Genomic DNA, 18,824 nt, shown 5'->3' with positions numbered 1-18,824 from the left:
GGAAGCTCTTCTTTGTAGTCAAGGACTCGAATGAGCTTTGGAACAAGAAGCCAAGACAGTAGACACAACTACCGGGAAAGAAGAAATGGTGGTGACTGAAGAACAAAAAGGCCTATAGTATGCTGATTTTAAGTCTGGGAGATAAAGTACTTCGAGAGGTATTGAAGTGGAAGATGGCGGCAGAAATCTAAAAGAAGCTTGAAGATCTCTACCTAAAAAGAACTTTGTCCAACCATCTATACTTAAAGGCCAGGTTTTTTAACTTTAAAATGCAAGAATCTCAGAAATTGCATGATCATTTAGATGAATTTAACAAGTTGTGCCTAGACTTAGAGAACATAGGAGTGAAATATGAAGATGAGGACAAAGTGTTAGTGCTCTTATATTCATTGCCCAAGTCTTATGAGAATTCCGTAGATATCCTTCAACATGGTAGAGATAAGCTCACATCAGATGATGTCATAGGTGCATTAAATTCCAAAGAACTGAGGTTTAAGATGAATGATAAAACTTCTCCTCGGAATGCCTTATCAGTTAGGTCAAGAAGCACGAAGAAAGACCAAAAAATAGAGGTAAATCTAGGTCTAAATCTAGAAATGGAAAAGGCCCGATAAAATGTTATTATTGTCAGCAAGAAGGCCACATTAAGCGTCTATGTCCCAAGAGAAAGAAATATCTTGCCAAGAAGGAAAATTCAGGAGGAGGGGCAAACTATTGTGACTCCGGTTATGATAGTTTGGAGGCCCTAATAGTAAGTGAAAATGCAAACAGCCTAAAGTGGGTCCTGGACTCTAGCTGCTCCTTCCACATGACCCAAAGAAAACATTTGTTGCAAAATTTTAGAGAAATCGATGGAGGAAAGGTCTTGCTTGGAAATAACCATGAATGCAAGGTTCAAGGGATTGGAGATATTAGGTTAAAGCTCCATGATGGCTCTCTTAAGACCCTCTCATCAGTGAGGTATGTCCCTGAATTAAAGAGAAATCTGATTTCTTTTGGTGAATTGGATAGGAATGGACTTAAGTTTAAAGGTGAAGGTGGAGCTGTCAAGATTTCAAAGGGGTCTTTAATATGCATGAGGGCTGTTTTAAAGAATGGGATTTACCTCTTGCAGGCCACCACTTTAAGTGGTGAAACTACAGCCGTTAGCATTAATTCTAAGTCCAAGGCAAGTCTGTGGCATTTAAGGATGTCACATATTAGTGAGCAAGGGCTCAAGGAACTTGCAAACCAGGGTATTCTGGATTTAGTACAGTCTCTAGAATTAAATAAATGTGAATCCAGCATCTTAGGCAAGGCAGCCAAAGTTAAATTCAATAAAACAGTAATCCATTCATCTAAAGCACCCCTAGATTATATACATTCAAACTTATGGGGTCTAGCCCAAACAGAAACTCATGGGGGCTCTTGGTGCTTCCTATCAATTACACTACTCAAGGATGTTGTGGGTTTATGTTCTAAAATCAAAGGATAACACTTTTGAAACATTTAGGACATGGAAAAGTATGGTAGAGAACCTAAAAGGCAGGTCAATCAAGGTCATAAGAATTGACAATGGGTTGGAATTTTGTAATAGAGAGTTTGACCAAATGTGTAAGGATGGTGGTATTATTAGACACCTTACAGCTCTTGGAAATCCCAAGCAAAATGGGGTTGCGAAGAGGATGAATAGAACCCTCTTGGAAAGGGTAAGATGCATGCCTTTTCATGCTCATTTACCCAAGTCTTTTTGGGAGGAAATTGGTGCTGCAGCAGCTCATATTCTTAACAGAACACCCTCCAAAGCCATCAACCTTCAAACTCCTTATGAAAAATGGATTGGACATAAGCCAAGCTTGGCCCACGTTAGAGTATTCGGTTGCCTAGCCTATGCTCATGTAAAGCAAGGAAAACTAGAACCAAAGGCAAAGAAATGCATGTTCATTGGTTATCCATCGGGTGTTAAAGGCTACAAACTATGGAACTTAGAATCAAATGGACCAAGGACTATAGTTTCTAGGGATGTTTCATTTGATGAGGAGTCTACCATTAAATTAGGAAGCCACGAACCACAGTATGATCAGGAAGAACCTAAAGAAGCAGTTCAGGTGGAGATTCTTGATATAACCCCAAATCTGACCCAAGATGTCCCAGAATCCGAGCATGAAATTCCTGAACCTAGATCTACCAGTGACCATCACCAGGACCAAGAACCTTCTCAAATTGAAGGGGTAGTCGATGACAGTGATGTAGATTCTAGCCTAGGAGACCTCCCCAACCCTGATAGGTACAATGTGGCTAGAGACTGGCAGCCTAGATCCCATAGGCCTCCCCAAATGTATGGTTACTCAGACCTAGTAGCCTATGCCTTCTCTAGTGCAGCAGAATCTATAGGAGAAGAACCTCTTACTTATGAAGAGGCAATGGCCTCAAAGAATGCAAATAAATGGCTGGAAGCCATGCAATCTGAGATTGCATCCCTTAAGAAGAACCACACCTAGGAATTGGTCGAAAGACCAAAAGGGCAGTGTGTGGTAGGCTGCAAATGGTTGTATAATATAAAAGAAGGAGCAGGTGAGAATTCTAAGCCTAGGTTTAAGGCAAGACTAGTGGCTAGGGGTTTTACCCAAGTGCTGGGAGTTGATTTTAATGAGGTGTTCTCTCTAGTGATAAGACACACCTCCATACAAATTCTTTTAGCCATTACTGCTCAATTAGATTTATATCTTGAGCAAATGAATGTAACAATCGCTTTTCTTCATGGGGATCTAGAGGAGAAGATTTTAATGGATCAACCAAAGGGTTTTGAAGCTAAGGGAGAGGTGGATAAGGTATGTCTGCTTAGAAAATCCTTGTATGAACTTAAGCAGTCCCCAAGGCAGTGGTACCGAAAGTTTGATTCAATCATGTTAGGCCAAGGGTACTCTAGAAGCTCCTATGATTGTTGTATCTACTTTAAACATATCCCTTCTAGTATTTCCATATATTTGTTGCTCTATGTGGATGACATGCTCATTGCAAGTCAGTCCACTCAAGAAATCCAGCTTCTCAAGAAAAAACTAAGGGCTGAATTCGAAATGAAAGAGCTAGGGGAAGCTAGGAAAATTCTAGGGATGGAAATCTCAAGAGATAAGCAACATAGAAAGTTACATCTCTCACAAAAATCCTATTTAACAAAGCTATTAGCTAGATTTGGAATGGCTGATGCAAAAGCAGTCAGTCTGCCATTTGCTGCACATTTCAAATTGTCCTTAGATCAAGCCCCAAAAGATGAAGAAGAGAAGAAGGAAATGGATCATATCCCTTATTTGAGTGCAGTAGGCAGCATCATGTATAGCATGGTGTGCACCCGACCCGACCTGGCTCATGGAATGAGTGTCATAAGTCAGTTTATGGCAAATCCAGGAAAAGCCCACTGGATGGCAGCAAAATGGATGTTTAGATCGATGTTCTAAAAGGCGGCTGCCGAGGCATTAGGCGGCCCCTGGTCGCCGCGAATACAGGCAAATCAGCACCCTAGGAGTCAAGCGCGATCAATCAGGCCCAATCGACGCTGCTGCCTGGGTCACCTGATTTTCGAAGACTTACAAACTTACCTTGGCCTTGATTTTTCTCTTGGCTCCGATTTTTGTGTTCGGTATTTTCCCTTGGCCCCGATTTCTCACTCTCATCACCGTCGCCGCCGCCACCAATCATCTCTTCGACTTCTCTCTCGTGGCGGCGGGTTTCTGCAGCCGGTCGGGTAGGGGTGACGGTGGTCTGAGCGGCATTGGTGAGGTGGGCGACGGTGGTCCGAAGATGCAGGTTTGAGAGAGAGAGAGTGAGAAGGTTGAAAATGGGGGCATCCGAGTACGCCGGGGGGGGGGGGAGAGAGGCATTTAGAAAAGAATGAAAAAAATAAAAAATAAAATAAAAATTTTGATAAACCCTTCTCTAAGCTAATTTCTACAAGTAATATGTTATTATGTGTTTTAAATTATACTCTACAATTACCCCAAACATATTTTTTAGGCTCCGCCTAGGTGGCCTAGGCGCTAGGCCTCGGGCTGGCGCCCGACTAGTGCCTAGCACCTTTTAGAACATTGGTCTATATATATCAAAGGATCAATAAACAATGCTTTATCCTATGGTGGAGCAAAATTAGGAGAAAATGCTAGCATCCTAGGATACTCGGATGCCGACTATGCTGCCAACATAGACAAAAGGAGATCCACAACCGGTTATGTCTTAGGTTGTGGAACTCCACAATTAATTGGAAATCAGGCCTCCAACATGTGGTAGCATTGTCCACTACTGAGGTAGAATACATAGCTGTTTCAAATGCAATTAAGGAAGCTATGTGGCTTAAGGGTCTAGTAAGTGAGCTCCTAGGGGTAGAAGTCAAGGCCACTTTGATGTGTGATAGCCAAAGTGCCATTCACTTGTCCAAAAACCAAGCCCATCATGAAAGGACTAAGCATATAGATGTAAGACATCATTTTATAAGACAAATTGTTGAAGATAAAATAGTTTTTCTAATCAAGGTTGCATGGGAAGATAATGTTGTAGATATATTTACAAAATCCATGCCTTCAGCAAAACTAAATCGCTGCATGAAGATCCTTCAGATATACCTACGAGGGAATTGAAGATTCAGGGCAACGGAAGATATTGAAGGTCAGAAGATAAAGCCTAATCAAAGTACAAATGGGTGGAGAATTTGTTGTCTCATTTGTATTAGATTAGGACATATGTGTAATCAGAACATTGTATTGCAGCATTTGTATTTTTCTTGTTATAATGTTAGATGAATAAGTCTTCTAGAAGGTTTGTTTTTAGGAGAATGACTAATCGGTTAAATTAGTTATTTCCAGGTCAGTCAGTCAGTTGGTTATTTCCATGTAATCCACGGCTCTATGGCTTATAAATAGAGATGGTGGGATAGGGATAGTTGATCAGTAATAGTGTGCCTCATTCCAAGAAGGGTTAGCTATGGTTTCTATCTTATGTTTGGGATTGAGTGAGAGAGGTAGAGAAAGGTTGGGTATAGCTTTGTAATCTCAGAATTCTGCTAAGCTTTCAAGGTATATGGGCTGGGTAGAACTAAGGTTCTCTTTGTAATCATCCTAAAGGGTTATCAAGATAGTGGATTAAAGGTGCTCTAGCAGTCTGGACGTAGGTCTCATTTTGAGACCAAACCAGGATAAATCCTTGTGTGTTCTTGTTGTTTCCGTTATTTTCTTGTATGTTTCAAATATCATTGTGTTCTCGGGTGTGGTAGTGCCTAGGGTGAGCTATTTGAGTTGAGAGAATCTAAGGGAGTGATATGATATACTGGATGGTTCTCAATTGGTAATTGCAATAGGTTCACCAATTTCTTCGAAACGAAGTTCTCACAACTTCCATTGTCTACAATCACTTCACACACTTTATTCTTAATAGAACAAAGCGAACGGAAAATGCTATGACATTGTCCCTCTTCCTTAGGTGACAACAAGACTCATTGTAATACCAAATTCAATCTCTCCATTCCTTCTTCAACAACAAACTCAACCCCATCATAGTCATCATCCACTATTGCATTTTCTTCTTCTCCTTCGTTTCCATCAGCCTCTAGTAAGTTGGCCTGCTTCCGTTCGAGACAATTATTGGAGCAACGACCAAGCTTGTGGCACCTATAGCAAATATCTCCCATAGGTCTAGCATACGGATTCTCCCTTTGAGGTGGATTTTGGGCTAGACCTTTATTAGTAACCCTATTACTGCTCTCAGCAACACCATTACTAGGGTTGACTTGGGTTTGTTGTGGGGTATTTCCTTTATTCATCGAAACGAACGATAGCTGTTCAGTATATTGAGCAACCCTCTAATAACCGATCGCTCTCTTATCGGCCTCCATCATCTTAGCCTTTAAAGCCATATTGATGGCTTCTTGCAATGTCCAAATATTTTGCATACCAATTCTATCATGAATAGCAATTGTCAAACCACTGGTATACCTGGCTACCTTTTGATTTTCAGACTCTTAACAGTTTGTTATGCTCTACCAGTCGCATGAATTTGTTGGTATAATCTAACACTGTATGATTTCCTTGCACGCATCCCAAGTACATGCGATATAAAATCTATTCATAATCTCCAGGTAGGAACCGATCCATCATAAGCTATTTCATCTTTCTTCAGGTTCGAACCCTACTCTTCCCTTGTCTTTGGCGAGTTTTTTGCAACTAATCCCACCACACGACAACTGCATATTTCAAACGAAAAGCTACCATCTTAACTACTTTCTCCTCCAGAACTTCCATAATTTCCACAAAGCGTTCAACCTCCACTAGCCAATCCAAGAAATCTTCGATCTTCAAATTTCCCGAGAATGTAGGGATATCTGCCTTGATCCTAAAATCATCGAAGGTGTTTGGGTTTCGACGATTGTGGTTTCGAGGCATGTTCCCGAGATCTAATTCTGAGTCGTCTCTCCTACTGTAGGGCCTCCTGTTATTTCTTCGTCGACCATCAACATTAACATTCAACTCATTGTTGTTTCCTCCAATTGTGTCCAACAATTTGTAACAATAGTTGACAGATCTCTCTAATCTAAGTAGTGAGATCGCCAATCTATCTGTTTTGGGCGTCCAGATTTGCCCTAGTGATTGGTAGCAGTGCGTCACCCATGGATAAGACTCACTGAAACACGATGAAGCAGTAGCAGATCTGGGCAGTAATAGTCAGATCTAAGCGAGCAAGGTGGCAGTTGGCAGCAAATCAGAGATGATGATCGCTGGCAACAACGGATCTAGGTCTTAGCGGTGGTGGGAGATCTGGTTGCAACGAGGGTAGATCTGGTTGTTGTGATGGTGGATCTGACTACAACGAGGGTAGATCTGAAAGCGGTCGTTGGCAACGGCGCAACGCGACAAGATGGTTGGTGTCGACGCGAGTGGGCATCGCAATTGGGGTGGGGGGGGCACCGGACAAAGTGAAAGTCACTGGCGGAGCAGCGACAGCACGGTGAGGTGGAAAACAATCTGGCGATGGCAGATCTGAAAGTGGCAGTGGTGCCAACGGCTTTGGCGACGACAGTTCTAAGCGGTGTTTCTGGGTGGCGGCTATGTCGACGGGTGAAGGCGCGAGCCGCAATAGTGGCAAGTGCCGCTGACACGACGATGAAGGAAGGAATGGCAATGGCCGGCGACAGTGAAGGGTGGTGAGGCACTCGGCGACGATGGATCTCGACGACGATGGCAAATTTGAAGTCGCTAGTGCTAGATCTGGGGTCATTGGTGCTGGATCGGGAAGAACGACGGCGTTGGCGACTCTGGTGATGGCAGATCTGGAAGAGTGATGGCGCGACGAGGCGATGGCAAATCTAGAATAGCAACGGCATGGCACGGCACGACAATGTATGGTGGGGTGTTATCGCGATTTGGGAGGGGGGGAAGAAAACACCTGGCGAAGCTGAAGATGGGCGGATCTAAAGTTTTCTGCTCTGATGTGAAGAAGATCACTAGAAGCAGATCAGTGTTGGAGTCACTGGGGTTGAGGATCTTCCACTCAAAATTTCCAAAGAAATGTTGCAGCAGAACAAAACCCTCAAGCTTGGCACCCCCGAGGAATCGTAGAACAAGTCTAAGCTTGTTGTACTGGCTCTGATGAGAAGCTGCTCTGATACCACTTGACAAAACATGAAGCAAAGGATTTCCAGCGAAATCCTTCAAAAACAAAGAAACTGGAATCCACCAGTAATTTGGAGTAAAACTCAAAGTGATTTCATTCAAAGTTAACATTAATGAAGAGAAGAACATGTTTAAATACTAGTACCAACCCTAAAATAAACATAAAACTAAAAAGACAAAAATAGACATAAATTAAAATATTATTGGACTAATATTATAAAGGCCATTTTGATCTTGAGCATCAAATCTGTCTTACATCACCTACCATCCTAAGTTTTCAACTTTCTTCAATATAAAATTTAAATCCTTCATAACTAGTACTTAAGAAAGCACATATACAGACGATACAAAGAGGACAAGCCAACATAATATCATTATATAAAAAAAATAGGGACATGACAACAAGAACACATCAAATAATAAGTTACTGTCACGACCCTTGGGTATAATGGACATTAAAACTGGCTGCAATTACTGCCTTGTATTTTTCTATTTTTAGGAGCAGTTATTTGTAGTGGAGTATTATTTACAGTTATGAAGTAGTGGAATGTTTTCAGTAGTGGTAACCTTTGTAAGTTGTAATTGATGTAAATGGTTGTCATGACCCAAGGAGATAGTAGTAATTAGATAATAGACAAATTACTTTTTAGTTGTACTGTAGTTGTAGCGGTTTGTACCTAAAAAAACAGCTGCCTTCAGTTGTACTGAATTTGAATATTTGGCAGCTCTATTGGCGCCAACTATAGCTACTCGGATCAATATATAAGGTTGATCCAATCTAATTCAAGACAGATAAGAATATTATTGAATGAAATCTGATCTCTATCTCCCTCAATTTCCCTCTCTTTCTCTTGGTTCTCCCTAATCTCTCTCTCTCGGATCCTGTTCTTCCTGAAATTCCTCCCTCATTCCTTCTGATTTCTTCCTTCCTTCTAATCCAACTTCCTCGATTCCCTTCAATTACCTCTCAAACCCTAGGTTGAACCCTCAGAACATGACAACGGTGTCAGTTATGGTTGCAACAGTGGATGCTACCTCCACATAAAACATTCTGGGTGGTACAAAAAATCCGAAAAGAGCTCACCGAGAACAAACAATAGCTTTATATATAAAAAGCTATGCCACAGTTCCGGGGGATATCAGAACATATCAGAATTCAAGTTCTCTCTCTCTCTTCAATTATCTCCCTACTTTCTGTGTGTTTCTCCCTCATTTCTCTGCTTCCCTCTATTACTCTCTTTGTTTCCCCCTCATTTCTCTCTATTTCACCCTCTCTTTCAATTCTATCTTCAAAGAAAAGCATAAGTTAGGACAAGGTTTCTGACAGTTACATATTTGACACGTGCATAAAAATTATTCATGTTGTGCATGATATAAAATAAATAAGATAAAAGGTCTTTAAAATATTATTAAAAACTCCTTTTCCAAAGTTTCCGAAACCTAAGAATCTTATCATTAAAAGTTTAAGTGAGGGGTAAGGTTATAAATACAAATCTACATTATATTTATTTCATAATTGATTTTTAACTTATAAATTTACAATGTAATTTCTAAATTATCTAATGGACACGCTACATCCTGTGATGGAGGCAAGTGTCTGATGGTAACAAATTTAAAATTAACTTAGACATGTCTGGATAAGTGTCTAACATGTGTTTGGAAATGCCTAACAATTCTAATCTATAATAAAGTGCCCAGCAATACATTACTTTTGTAAGAGAGTCCATAATTCTTAGAATAGGCGAAAAACAAGAAATGGAAAGTAGACCCCTTTGCATGAATCTATGAATGTCTGAAACGAGCCTTTCTAGATCCTATTTACCAAGGATAAAAACTTTGTTGCAGGTATACAATATATAATCCATTCTCACCACTCAACCCCTAACCCCATCCTTCCCATCACATATTACAAAGAGGGGCAGCATGCATAATCACGTGATTCCAAAATCTACAGTGACCACGTGCTGAGAACTAAGAGCATATTCAATACAAAGGATCCGACCAAATTGGTGTGTTTCAAACTTTCAAAAATAAAAAAGCCCCAACCAAATAGGTTTCCTTTTTTTCAATAATCTTTAAACCAGAAAAACTCAAAACTGAAGCGAATGGCAACCACAGTCATGACCACTTTTACAATCAAACAGCAGTTATTCATAATCTCAAGCAAATGGCAAACAAGCAGAGTCCTAGACCATACAATTAAACTACAACAAGGCTGTAATCATTTTTACAATCAAAAGGCATCACATAATCTCGAGCAAATGACAAACAAGAAGAATCTCTGGACCATACAATCTAAGAGTACAAACTTTATAGTTAACAACGACAACAACAATATATCAAGCGTCAGTCCCACTGCATGAAATTCGCTAAAATTTTATAGTAACTACTAAGAAAACATCCAAACTACTGAATCATCATATAAAATAGAAAAAAGATCCCAGGAAAGTACCTTGACTGAAGAAAACTGGAAAGGGGCTCCCCATAATGGCCTTTCCATTGCATTCCACATTCACCATATAGTTTCCCCTTTTGGGAACCACGTAAGTTACCGTATAAGTCCCATCGCCCATATCCTTCACAATACCGTCCTGATCCGACCCCCCCACACCAACACCCGGCGAAACCCTAACCCTAATTTCGGCGCCACCGCTCGGCACTTTCCGGCCGTCGGCGTCCTTAGTCACCACCACGAACGAGGATGGCGCGCAGGCCGTGCCCCCTGCGATGCCGGTTCCGGCAGCCGTGCACTTGTTGGGGTCCACCGGCCCCACCGGCTTGCTCGCCAGGTCCTCGAGCTCCTCCTCTTCCCCCTCGCTGTCCGTCGAGTCCACCTTGTTCTTCTCAACGTCCTTGAAAGTGGCCTCGAACGCCGCCTTCGCCGCCGCCGCCTTCTCGGCCTCGCTCTTCATCCTAGCCTCCTCCGCTTGTTTCATCCATATGGGTTTCGCCACAGCCGAGTTGCGATCAGCCATCAAAAACCCTACCCTTGCACAAACCCCAGAACCTGGTCAACCAATCAATCCCATTAACGTAGCATGTTGTAATGAATTTGGAAATTCAACAAAAATCTTACCCAAATACCTACTAATTTGGGAAATGGTAGAGAGAGAAAGCGTGCAATTACCTCCGCTTGACGGCTGTGAGGAAACTAGGGCTCTTAGATTTGGGGGAGGAAAATATATTGGGAGAATATTTTGGGATCCCTAGATCCGGGCGGGTTGCCCCGCATCGGTTCAATTTTGGATCCTTCTAGGCTTTGAAATAAATTGGTGTAATTATATTTTCCCCCTCTACTTTGCACAAAACGCACATCATAGTAATAAAACAGTTATCTATCCAAAGAAATGTGGAGGACGAAAGTAAAATTTTTGTTAAATTTAAATAATTAACTTAAATTTGTCAAAATTGGTAATTTGTTTGAGTTTAATTTGTAGATTGATTTGGTTTGTTTGAAAATAAATTTGAGTTTTTTTAATTATTTTACTTTGATTTAGTTTTTTTATTGAAAATTTTTAAAATAATAAAACGATGTTATTTTTTATTAAAATTAGCTAATTCGATTCAATTATTTCAATTTAATTGAAATTTTGTTTACGTATAATTATTTCTATATATTTGTACTTTGTTTTTTAAAATTTTTTCAATGTTGTCAATTTGAACAACTATTATATCGATTCATTTCAATTTTTTAAAAATATTTAATTTATTCAATTTAAGTAATTCGATCAATTCGATAACAAGACCAACCAAATATTCACTCATATGAGCAAATATAATTTTTTAAAATTATATAAATATTTTTACAAGTTTATAATTTTATAATTACACATCCAATTTATGAAAATGTAAATTCATCTCACACTATGCCTTAAAATTGAAAACATTTTTTGTCTCGAGTGATAATAGAGCTTGGGACTTATTATTATAATTTTGTCTCAACACGTGCACCTATAAGTGTGGATGAACATTTGATTTGTTCAATTATTAAATCGATCAAATTATTCAAACTAAATATATCGAATATTTTTCACAAATCAAATTGAATCAATTGAATAGTTGCTCAAATAGAAAATATCGAAAAAAAAATCTTGAGTAAAAATAAGTGTTAAATAAACAAAACATTACTTGATTAACCATTGTGAACTAATTTTAGTCAAAAAAATATTCTCAATTGAAAATAATATTAATTAATTAAAAATAATTTTAACTAGATTTCAGTTCAAAATTTGTTGTACCATAAAATATTCGAACTTCCACCTAAAGATGTTTTAAATTAATAAATCCAAAATAAGCATATTTAAATCAATAAATAAAATTATTGAATTTATTAATGAGTAATCCCGTGGGAATATTTTTTCCAAGAAGAAATTATGAATAAATGGCAAATGAATAATTAATAATGTAAATATGTATGATTTTGAAGATAAAATTGTCATTGGAAAAATGTGACACTATTCCCTATAAATAGCACAGTAAAACGAGGGAAAGGAAAGATAAAATTATCCATTAAGAACTAATTTTAGTTCAAACATATTACTCAATTAAAAATAATATTAATTAATTAAAAATAATTTTAACTAGATTTTAGTTCAAAATTTGTTTTGCCATAAAATAATCAAACGTCCATCTAAATATGTTTTTAATTAATAAATCCAAAATAAGCATATCTTAAATCAATAAATACAGTTGTTGAATTTATTAATGAGTAATCACGTGGGAATATTTTTTTCAATAAGAAATTATTAATAAATGGTAAATAAATAATTAATAATGTAAATATGTATGGTTTTGAGGATAAAATTGTCCAAGAAAAAATGTGACACTATTTCCTATAAATAACACAATAAAAAGAGAGAAATAGAGGGTTGGCACGGTTTATGAACGAGACATTTCTTTCAAATAAACTTAATTTATTTTGAGGTACTGTATAATCTTTTAGGGAATAATCATTTATGGAAAACATTTATTTAGGAAAATCCTTTAGGGAAAGTAAATTCTTTAAGCAAGACATTTCTTTAGAGGAATCATTTAGGAAATAATCATTTCAGAAATACATTTATTTTGGGAATAATATTTTTGGGAAGACATTTATTTAGAAGAATCATTTATAAATGATTTGTCTTCCCTAAAGAATTTTCCTAAATAAATGTCTCCTTGAAAAAACCATTTCCTAAAAGATTCCCTTAAATCAATGTATTCCCAAAATGATTATTCCTTAACTGCGTTTGATATGGAGAAGTTTTTAAATTTTTAAAATTCACGATTATTGGGAATATTCTTAGAAATATTTGATTCCCAATATTTATGTAATTCTATATATATTTGGTTAGATTTAAACATTCTTAAAAATGTTGAGTATTTTTTTCTATGTATAATATATATGTTTGTATGAATATCTACTTTAATATATGTATATAATATTTTGTAATAAATAATATAAATATATTATAATATATATGTTTATACTAAATATATAATATATTTATATGGAATTATAAAAAGATAAGAGGTGTTTTAGTTTTTTTCTTTATTAAAAACATTTCCAAGTCCATACAAAATTTGGATTCCAATCCCCCATGAAAATATTTTTGTGGGAACCTTGTTTAAAAATCATTCATGAAAATCTTATTTTTCAGAATTATTTTTATGAAAAAATTGTACCTAACATTCATAGGAATCTTAAAATTTATCCTATACCAAACGCCTCCTAAAGGAATTCCTTAAATAAACGCCTTCCCAAAATAATTCCCCTAATGAAATGTATTCCTTAAGGGAGCGTTTGGTACAATAAAAATGTTTAAATTCCTGAAATTCATAATTTATGAGAATGTTATTGAAAATATTTGATTTATAAAATTATATGTTTGGTTACATTTAAACATTATTAGGAATGTTGAGTATTCTTTTATGAAAATTTTACATTCTTATGTTTTGTTTAAATGCAACTTTTTTGAAATTCATGGTCTTTTTTCAAAATTACTTTTATTTGATTTTTTGTTTAAATGAAGTCCCTAAATAAATGTATTCCCAAAATGATTATTAATGTGGGCGTTTGGTACTTGATAAATTTTTAAATTCCTGTAATTCATAATTTTTGGGAATGCTCTTGGAAATCTTTGATTCCCATGATTTATGCAATTATATGTTTGGATAGATTTAAACATTCTCAGGAATGTTAAGTATTATTTTATGAGAATCTTACATTCCTATATTTGGTTTAAATGTAACATTTTTAGGAATTCATGGTTTTTTTTTTCAAAATTACCCTTATTTAATTTTTTATTTAAAAATGATAAATTTCTTCTACTATATAAAATATTGAGACCCACAAAATCTTTAGAAAATAAAAAAAAATGTTTTTTTTTTACACACTATATATATATGCATGTGTATATATATATATAATATATATACATAATGTAACGTCCCGCTCGAGCGATAGGAAGGTCCAGAACAACTTACCCTGATGGGCCTACACGAACTTCCTAGGGGGGTCACCCATCATTGGATTGTCCCAGGTCAAGCACGCTTAACTTGGGAGTTCTTTGCCAATATTCAGCCCAAAAGATATCCAGCTGGTGTTGTTTCCTTCCTTACACTATCCTCGATATATACTAACTTCTCTGGGCTCTTGGGGTATTACATTCGCTCGATCGGGATGTTACACATAATATATACGTTTGTATAAATATCTACTTTAATATGTATAATATTTTATAATAAATAATATAAATATATTATAATATATTTTTATATTTAATATATAATATATATACATATATGATATATTTAATATTACATATATATAATATATATAATATGTTTGTATGGGGTTATAAAAGGGTAAGGGGTGTTTTAGTCTTTTTATTTGTTAAAAATATTCTCACGTCCATAGGAAACTTGAATTCCCAACCCCGCTTATGGAAATCTTTTTGTGGGAAACTTGCTTAAAAATTATTCTCGGGAATCCTATTTCCCATGATTCTTTTTATAAAAAAATTGTACCAAACATGAGAATACAGATTATCAATCTAACATTTCCAGGAATCTTAAAATTTCTTTTGTACCAAACGTCAATGAATAATCTTATCAGGAAGACATGTTCTTTATGGAAATCATTTCGAAAAGACTTTTCTTTAAGACGTATTGAGCCAACTTGCTCGTATTAATTAAGTTTTGATGATTAATAAAAATATTTTTATGATATAAATGTATTTATTTCTCATATAAAAAATAAATTTATTTTAAATTAAATGTGGGTATAAAAAGTAAATTTATTTTGAATTAAATGTGGATTGTCTTTAAACATGTTTCCTTATTTTGATCATTTATGTCTTAAAAATTTATGTTTGAATTTTCATTTATTGATAAATATTTTTATTATTTATGTAAAAAGTATATTTATTTTGAATTAAAAGATAATTACTTTTAGACATATTTTATGTTTCTCATACAAAGGTAAATTTATTTTGAATTAAAGATAATTGGTTTTAGACATGTTTTCTTTTACTCATATAAAAAGTAAATTTATTTTGAATTAAAGGAGATTGTTTTTAGACATGTTTTATTGTTTTAATAATTTATATCTCAAAAGTATATATTTTAATTTTTAAATATTGATTTCTCATATAAAAAGTAAATTTATTTTGAATTAAATGTGAGACATGTTTTCTTATTATTTGAGAAAGTTTAAATATTTTTTGAATTTCAAATTTCATATTAACTTTTTTTTAGTGGCTAAAATGCTTATAAATACTCAATTCCCAAACTGTTTTTTTTTAGCATCAAAGTATTTCCATTGCATATCCAAAACACCCGAAAACTCTCAAACGTCTTCAAGTAAAGCATCCAAGCAATTCGAGGCTGTCGAAATATTATTGTACATCTACTGAAGAGCCACAAGGCAAGAGAATAAAAGTTCTTCAAATCTTTTACGACAAATCTGAACTTCTCCATTTGAGGTTACAAGTTTATATATTTATTTAAATATTATTGTCTTATATAATTTGTTCTTAATTTCTTGTTTGTGTCTAAGTGTGTGGACAAATTATTTGTAACATTTAAATTATTATTGAATATTGTATAGGTTTCCTAAATCCGTTAAAATATAAGTGAATCTAGTTTTCAAGATAAGTTAGGGATAAAATATTGGTGTAATGGTTGCCTAGAATCCATCGTAATTTAGGTGTGTATCTAATTTCAAATGTGAGCTAGTGTAGAAACCTTGGTGATTTTGATTTAGTGAAACTCCAATTGTGGTTAGACATTGAGATAATGGATTATGTGTGTGTGGAAACACCGAACCACTATAAATTGTGTTGTGCCTCATATTATTTATTCTTATTGTATTTTGTGGCTTACATAAATTATTAATCTCAAATATAATTTAGTATATTTATCAAATATATATTCTTAAATAATTATTAATAAAAAATATTCATTAAAATGGTAAAAAAAATTAAACACTCAATTCACCCCATCTTGAGTGGACATACCTTAAGGGACCAACAAAACATTTCTTTGAGGAAGTTAAACGATCATATTGGTATTAATGCATCAGATTCCATCAAAACTCTGAAGTTAAGCGTGTTTGGGCGATAGTAGTCATAAGATAGGTGACATTATGAGAAGTATTGGTGTTGCAAACCCCTTTCTCTTAAATGAGACTCATTTTCCCACGTAGACTCATTTATTCAATAATAATATATTACATTAGGAAATATCCCTCAACAACCCGGAATATAGCTCGGGTAAGCCCCTAAAGGTTAAGAACCTGCTTCGATAACTCGTTGTAAGGCTTATCTTATCCCGGATGACTTTCTGTGACATTTAGTCATCCGCAGGGGGAGATGAGGGATTCATCTTAAACCCATTCAAGTGCTCATGACATGTAAACTTATCTTCAATATCTGGTAAAAAAAATTACTATAATTTGACCATATTTTGTCGGGAAATGTCCACCTTAATATTTGTTGTTGCATAATTTTATTTATTACATTGTTTTTCTTCACGTACTGACTTAAGTATTTGAGGGTATACAAGGGTGAGGAATCCTCACGTGTCTTATAACTTGTTATTGCGAGCGCAGTTATGCACTGAAAACACATGATACTGCTATTGGATGGATTAATCTGCTATCGAAAATACCCTTGATGGCTTGTTCGAGACTTTGGTCGGATAATCAAAGACTAGAACTACCTCGATGCATATTTTCACAAGCAAACACCTACCAACTGTTCACCTCGCTTTGTCGCGACTCTAACTTTCTCGCATCATAAATTTTGATTATTGTATTTTGACAACAACAAAAATATTATTCTATTTAAATTTTTTATTATTAAAGTAAAAATGATGTACTTAATTCAAATTTATGTTATTCAAGTAGAAAGAACATTTCGACTGATCTAGTTATTTTGATTTTTTTTAATAAGGAGATCAACCTAAATTGAAATTATCCAAAAACTCAAATCCAGAAGCCAAATCAAACCGATCTACAAATCGAATTGAACTGAACCACTCCATAAATTTTGACCATTTTGATTCAATTATTTTGATTTAACAAAAAATTTACTCACCCTTACCCGTATAAAAAGTTTTAAGACTAGTTTTATAGTATAACCTTTAACGTTCAAGTTAATAGAGTAAATAAGCAATAAATGTATACCCAAGGGATTCAATATTTTATATAAAGCATTAATAATTTTTTTTATCTTAATTAGCAATACAACTTTTGAATTTAAGTTAGTAAAGTAAAAAAAGTAATGAATACATAATAGACAGTAAGAGTTAGCTGTAGTTATTTTATCATATACTAAGATAAAATAAGTTTTTTTCTTAATTTATAATTTTTAATATTTCAAACAATGATATACCCTATTAGATAATAATTGTCGCCTTATTTACATATTGATTATGCTATATCGTATCACTAATAAATCGTGTTTGGCCAATTTATTATTTTTATCCTAACACTTTTAACTTTTTTTTATGTGTTCATCCAGACTTTTCATTATTTCAATTATATATTTGAATTTAATTCTCGAGTCAATAATGTATTTCGACCTTTTTTTTGTGCGTAACAACTTGAACTTTTTATTATTTCAATTACACTATTTGATTTACATTTTCGAATCAATTTAACCCTTAAATTTTAATGTATACAAAATAAAGGTAAAATAAAATGACAAATTACACATCACACTATGTTCATGTCAAAGTGCGATTAAATTAACTAAAAAATATATGTCAAATTATATAATTGAAACAATGAAAAGTTTAAGTTGACAAAAAAAAAAATCAAGATATAAGGATTAAATTAACTCAAAATTATATATCAAATACTGTAATCAAAATAATAAAAAATTTAAATAACCACAAAAACAAAAATATAGATTTAATCAGTCTATTAAGTGCATTATCAACTTTACTTTCACATAAATATAACATTTTGAAGAACTACATCATTTAAAAGGTAAGATTATATATATATTAACTAAAATGTTAGAAACTAACATTATTACGTTCAAAATTTCAAGAACACCTTATTAACATAAAATTAAATTTTTATTATCAAACTTAAGAAATATTCAGCTATTAATAATCTAAAACAAGAAATATTCATTTAAGTATTAATAATATAAAATTACGTATTATTCATACTCTGCTCGTCAAAAGATTGATGAGTCGAGCTCGAGCTTGAATTCAACACTAATTCAAGCGTTTACTAATAAATCTGAACTTGAAATTAGGCTTGTCAAAATTTGTTATTTTGTTTAAATATAATTTAATATTTTACTTGATTATATATATATTAGGATGAATGATTAAAATAATATATATAATTATTTTAAATATACTTAATTAATTATATTATTACAATAATTTGACGTTAAATAATATATTTATAAAATTACAAATAAATATGTTAATATATTTATAAATAAAATTATTCACGAGTCACCTACGAACTTTTAATCGAACATATTTATGAATTTTTAATTGAATTTATTAGTATCCACGAGCAACTAATCGAAAATGCTCACGAGTTTTAATTAGACAAATTTTATTAATGTTAAGTTCAACTTAAAATTAAATTAAAGTTTAATTTATTTATTTATCTTAATAAATAAAATCAAATAAGTTTTAACCAAGTCAAATATCAAATTAGTCGCTAACGACTAACTCATTTAT

General features: G+C 34.2%; 1 protein-coding gene across 11 annotated transcripts in view; it reads right to left on the bottom strand.

Annotated features, from left to right (window-relative positions):
* LOC127811322 (uncharacterized) overlaps positions 1-10,852 on the bottom strand; it is a 34,578-nt gene extending 23,726 nt beyond the window's left edge. For 6 of the 11 annotated variants that reach the window (XR_008025647.1, XR_008025645.1, XR_008025646.1 and 3 more), the window contains exon 1: positions 10,084-10,638. Coding sequence is in view for 5 of the 11 variants with exons in the window: in XM_052351069.1 (XP_052207029.1) it covers positions 10,084-10,606 (523 nt within the window). In the remaining 6 variants the exon portion in view is untranslated. Of the gene's footprint in view, positions 1-10,083; positions 10,639-10,707 lie in introns of those variants that run through there. The other 5 variants (XM_052351069.1, XM_052351072.1, XM_052351070.1 and 2 more) reach the window with 5 other exon arrangements.
* Between the last annotated feature and the right edge of the window lie 7,972 nt (positions 10,853-18,824).

Source organism: Diospyros lotus, chromosome 10 (assembly GCF_014633365.1).
Source record: "Diospyros lotus cultivar Yz01 chromosome 10, ASM1463336v1, whole genome shotgun sequence".
Lineage (NCBI taxonomy): Eukaryota > Viridiplantae > Streptophyta > Magnoliopsida > Ericales > Ebenaceae > Diospyros > Diospyros lotus.
Note: the sequence above shows the minus strand (reverse complement) of the source record. Positions and strands in the feature narration are given on the sequence as shown.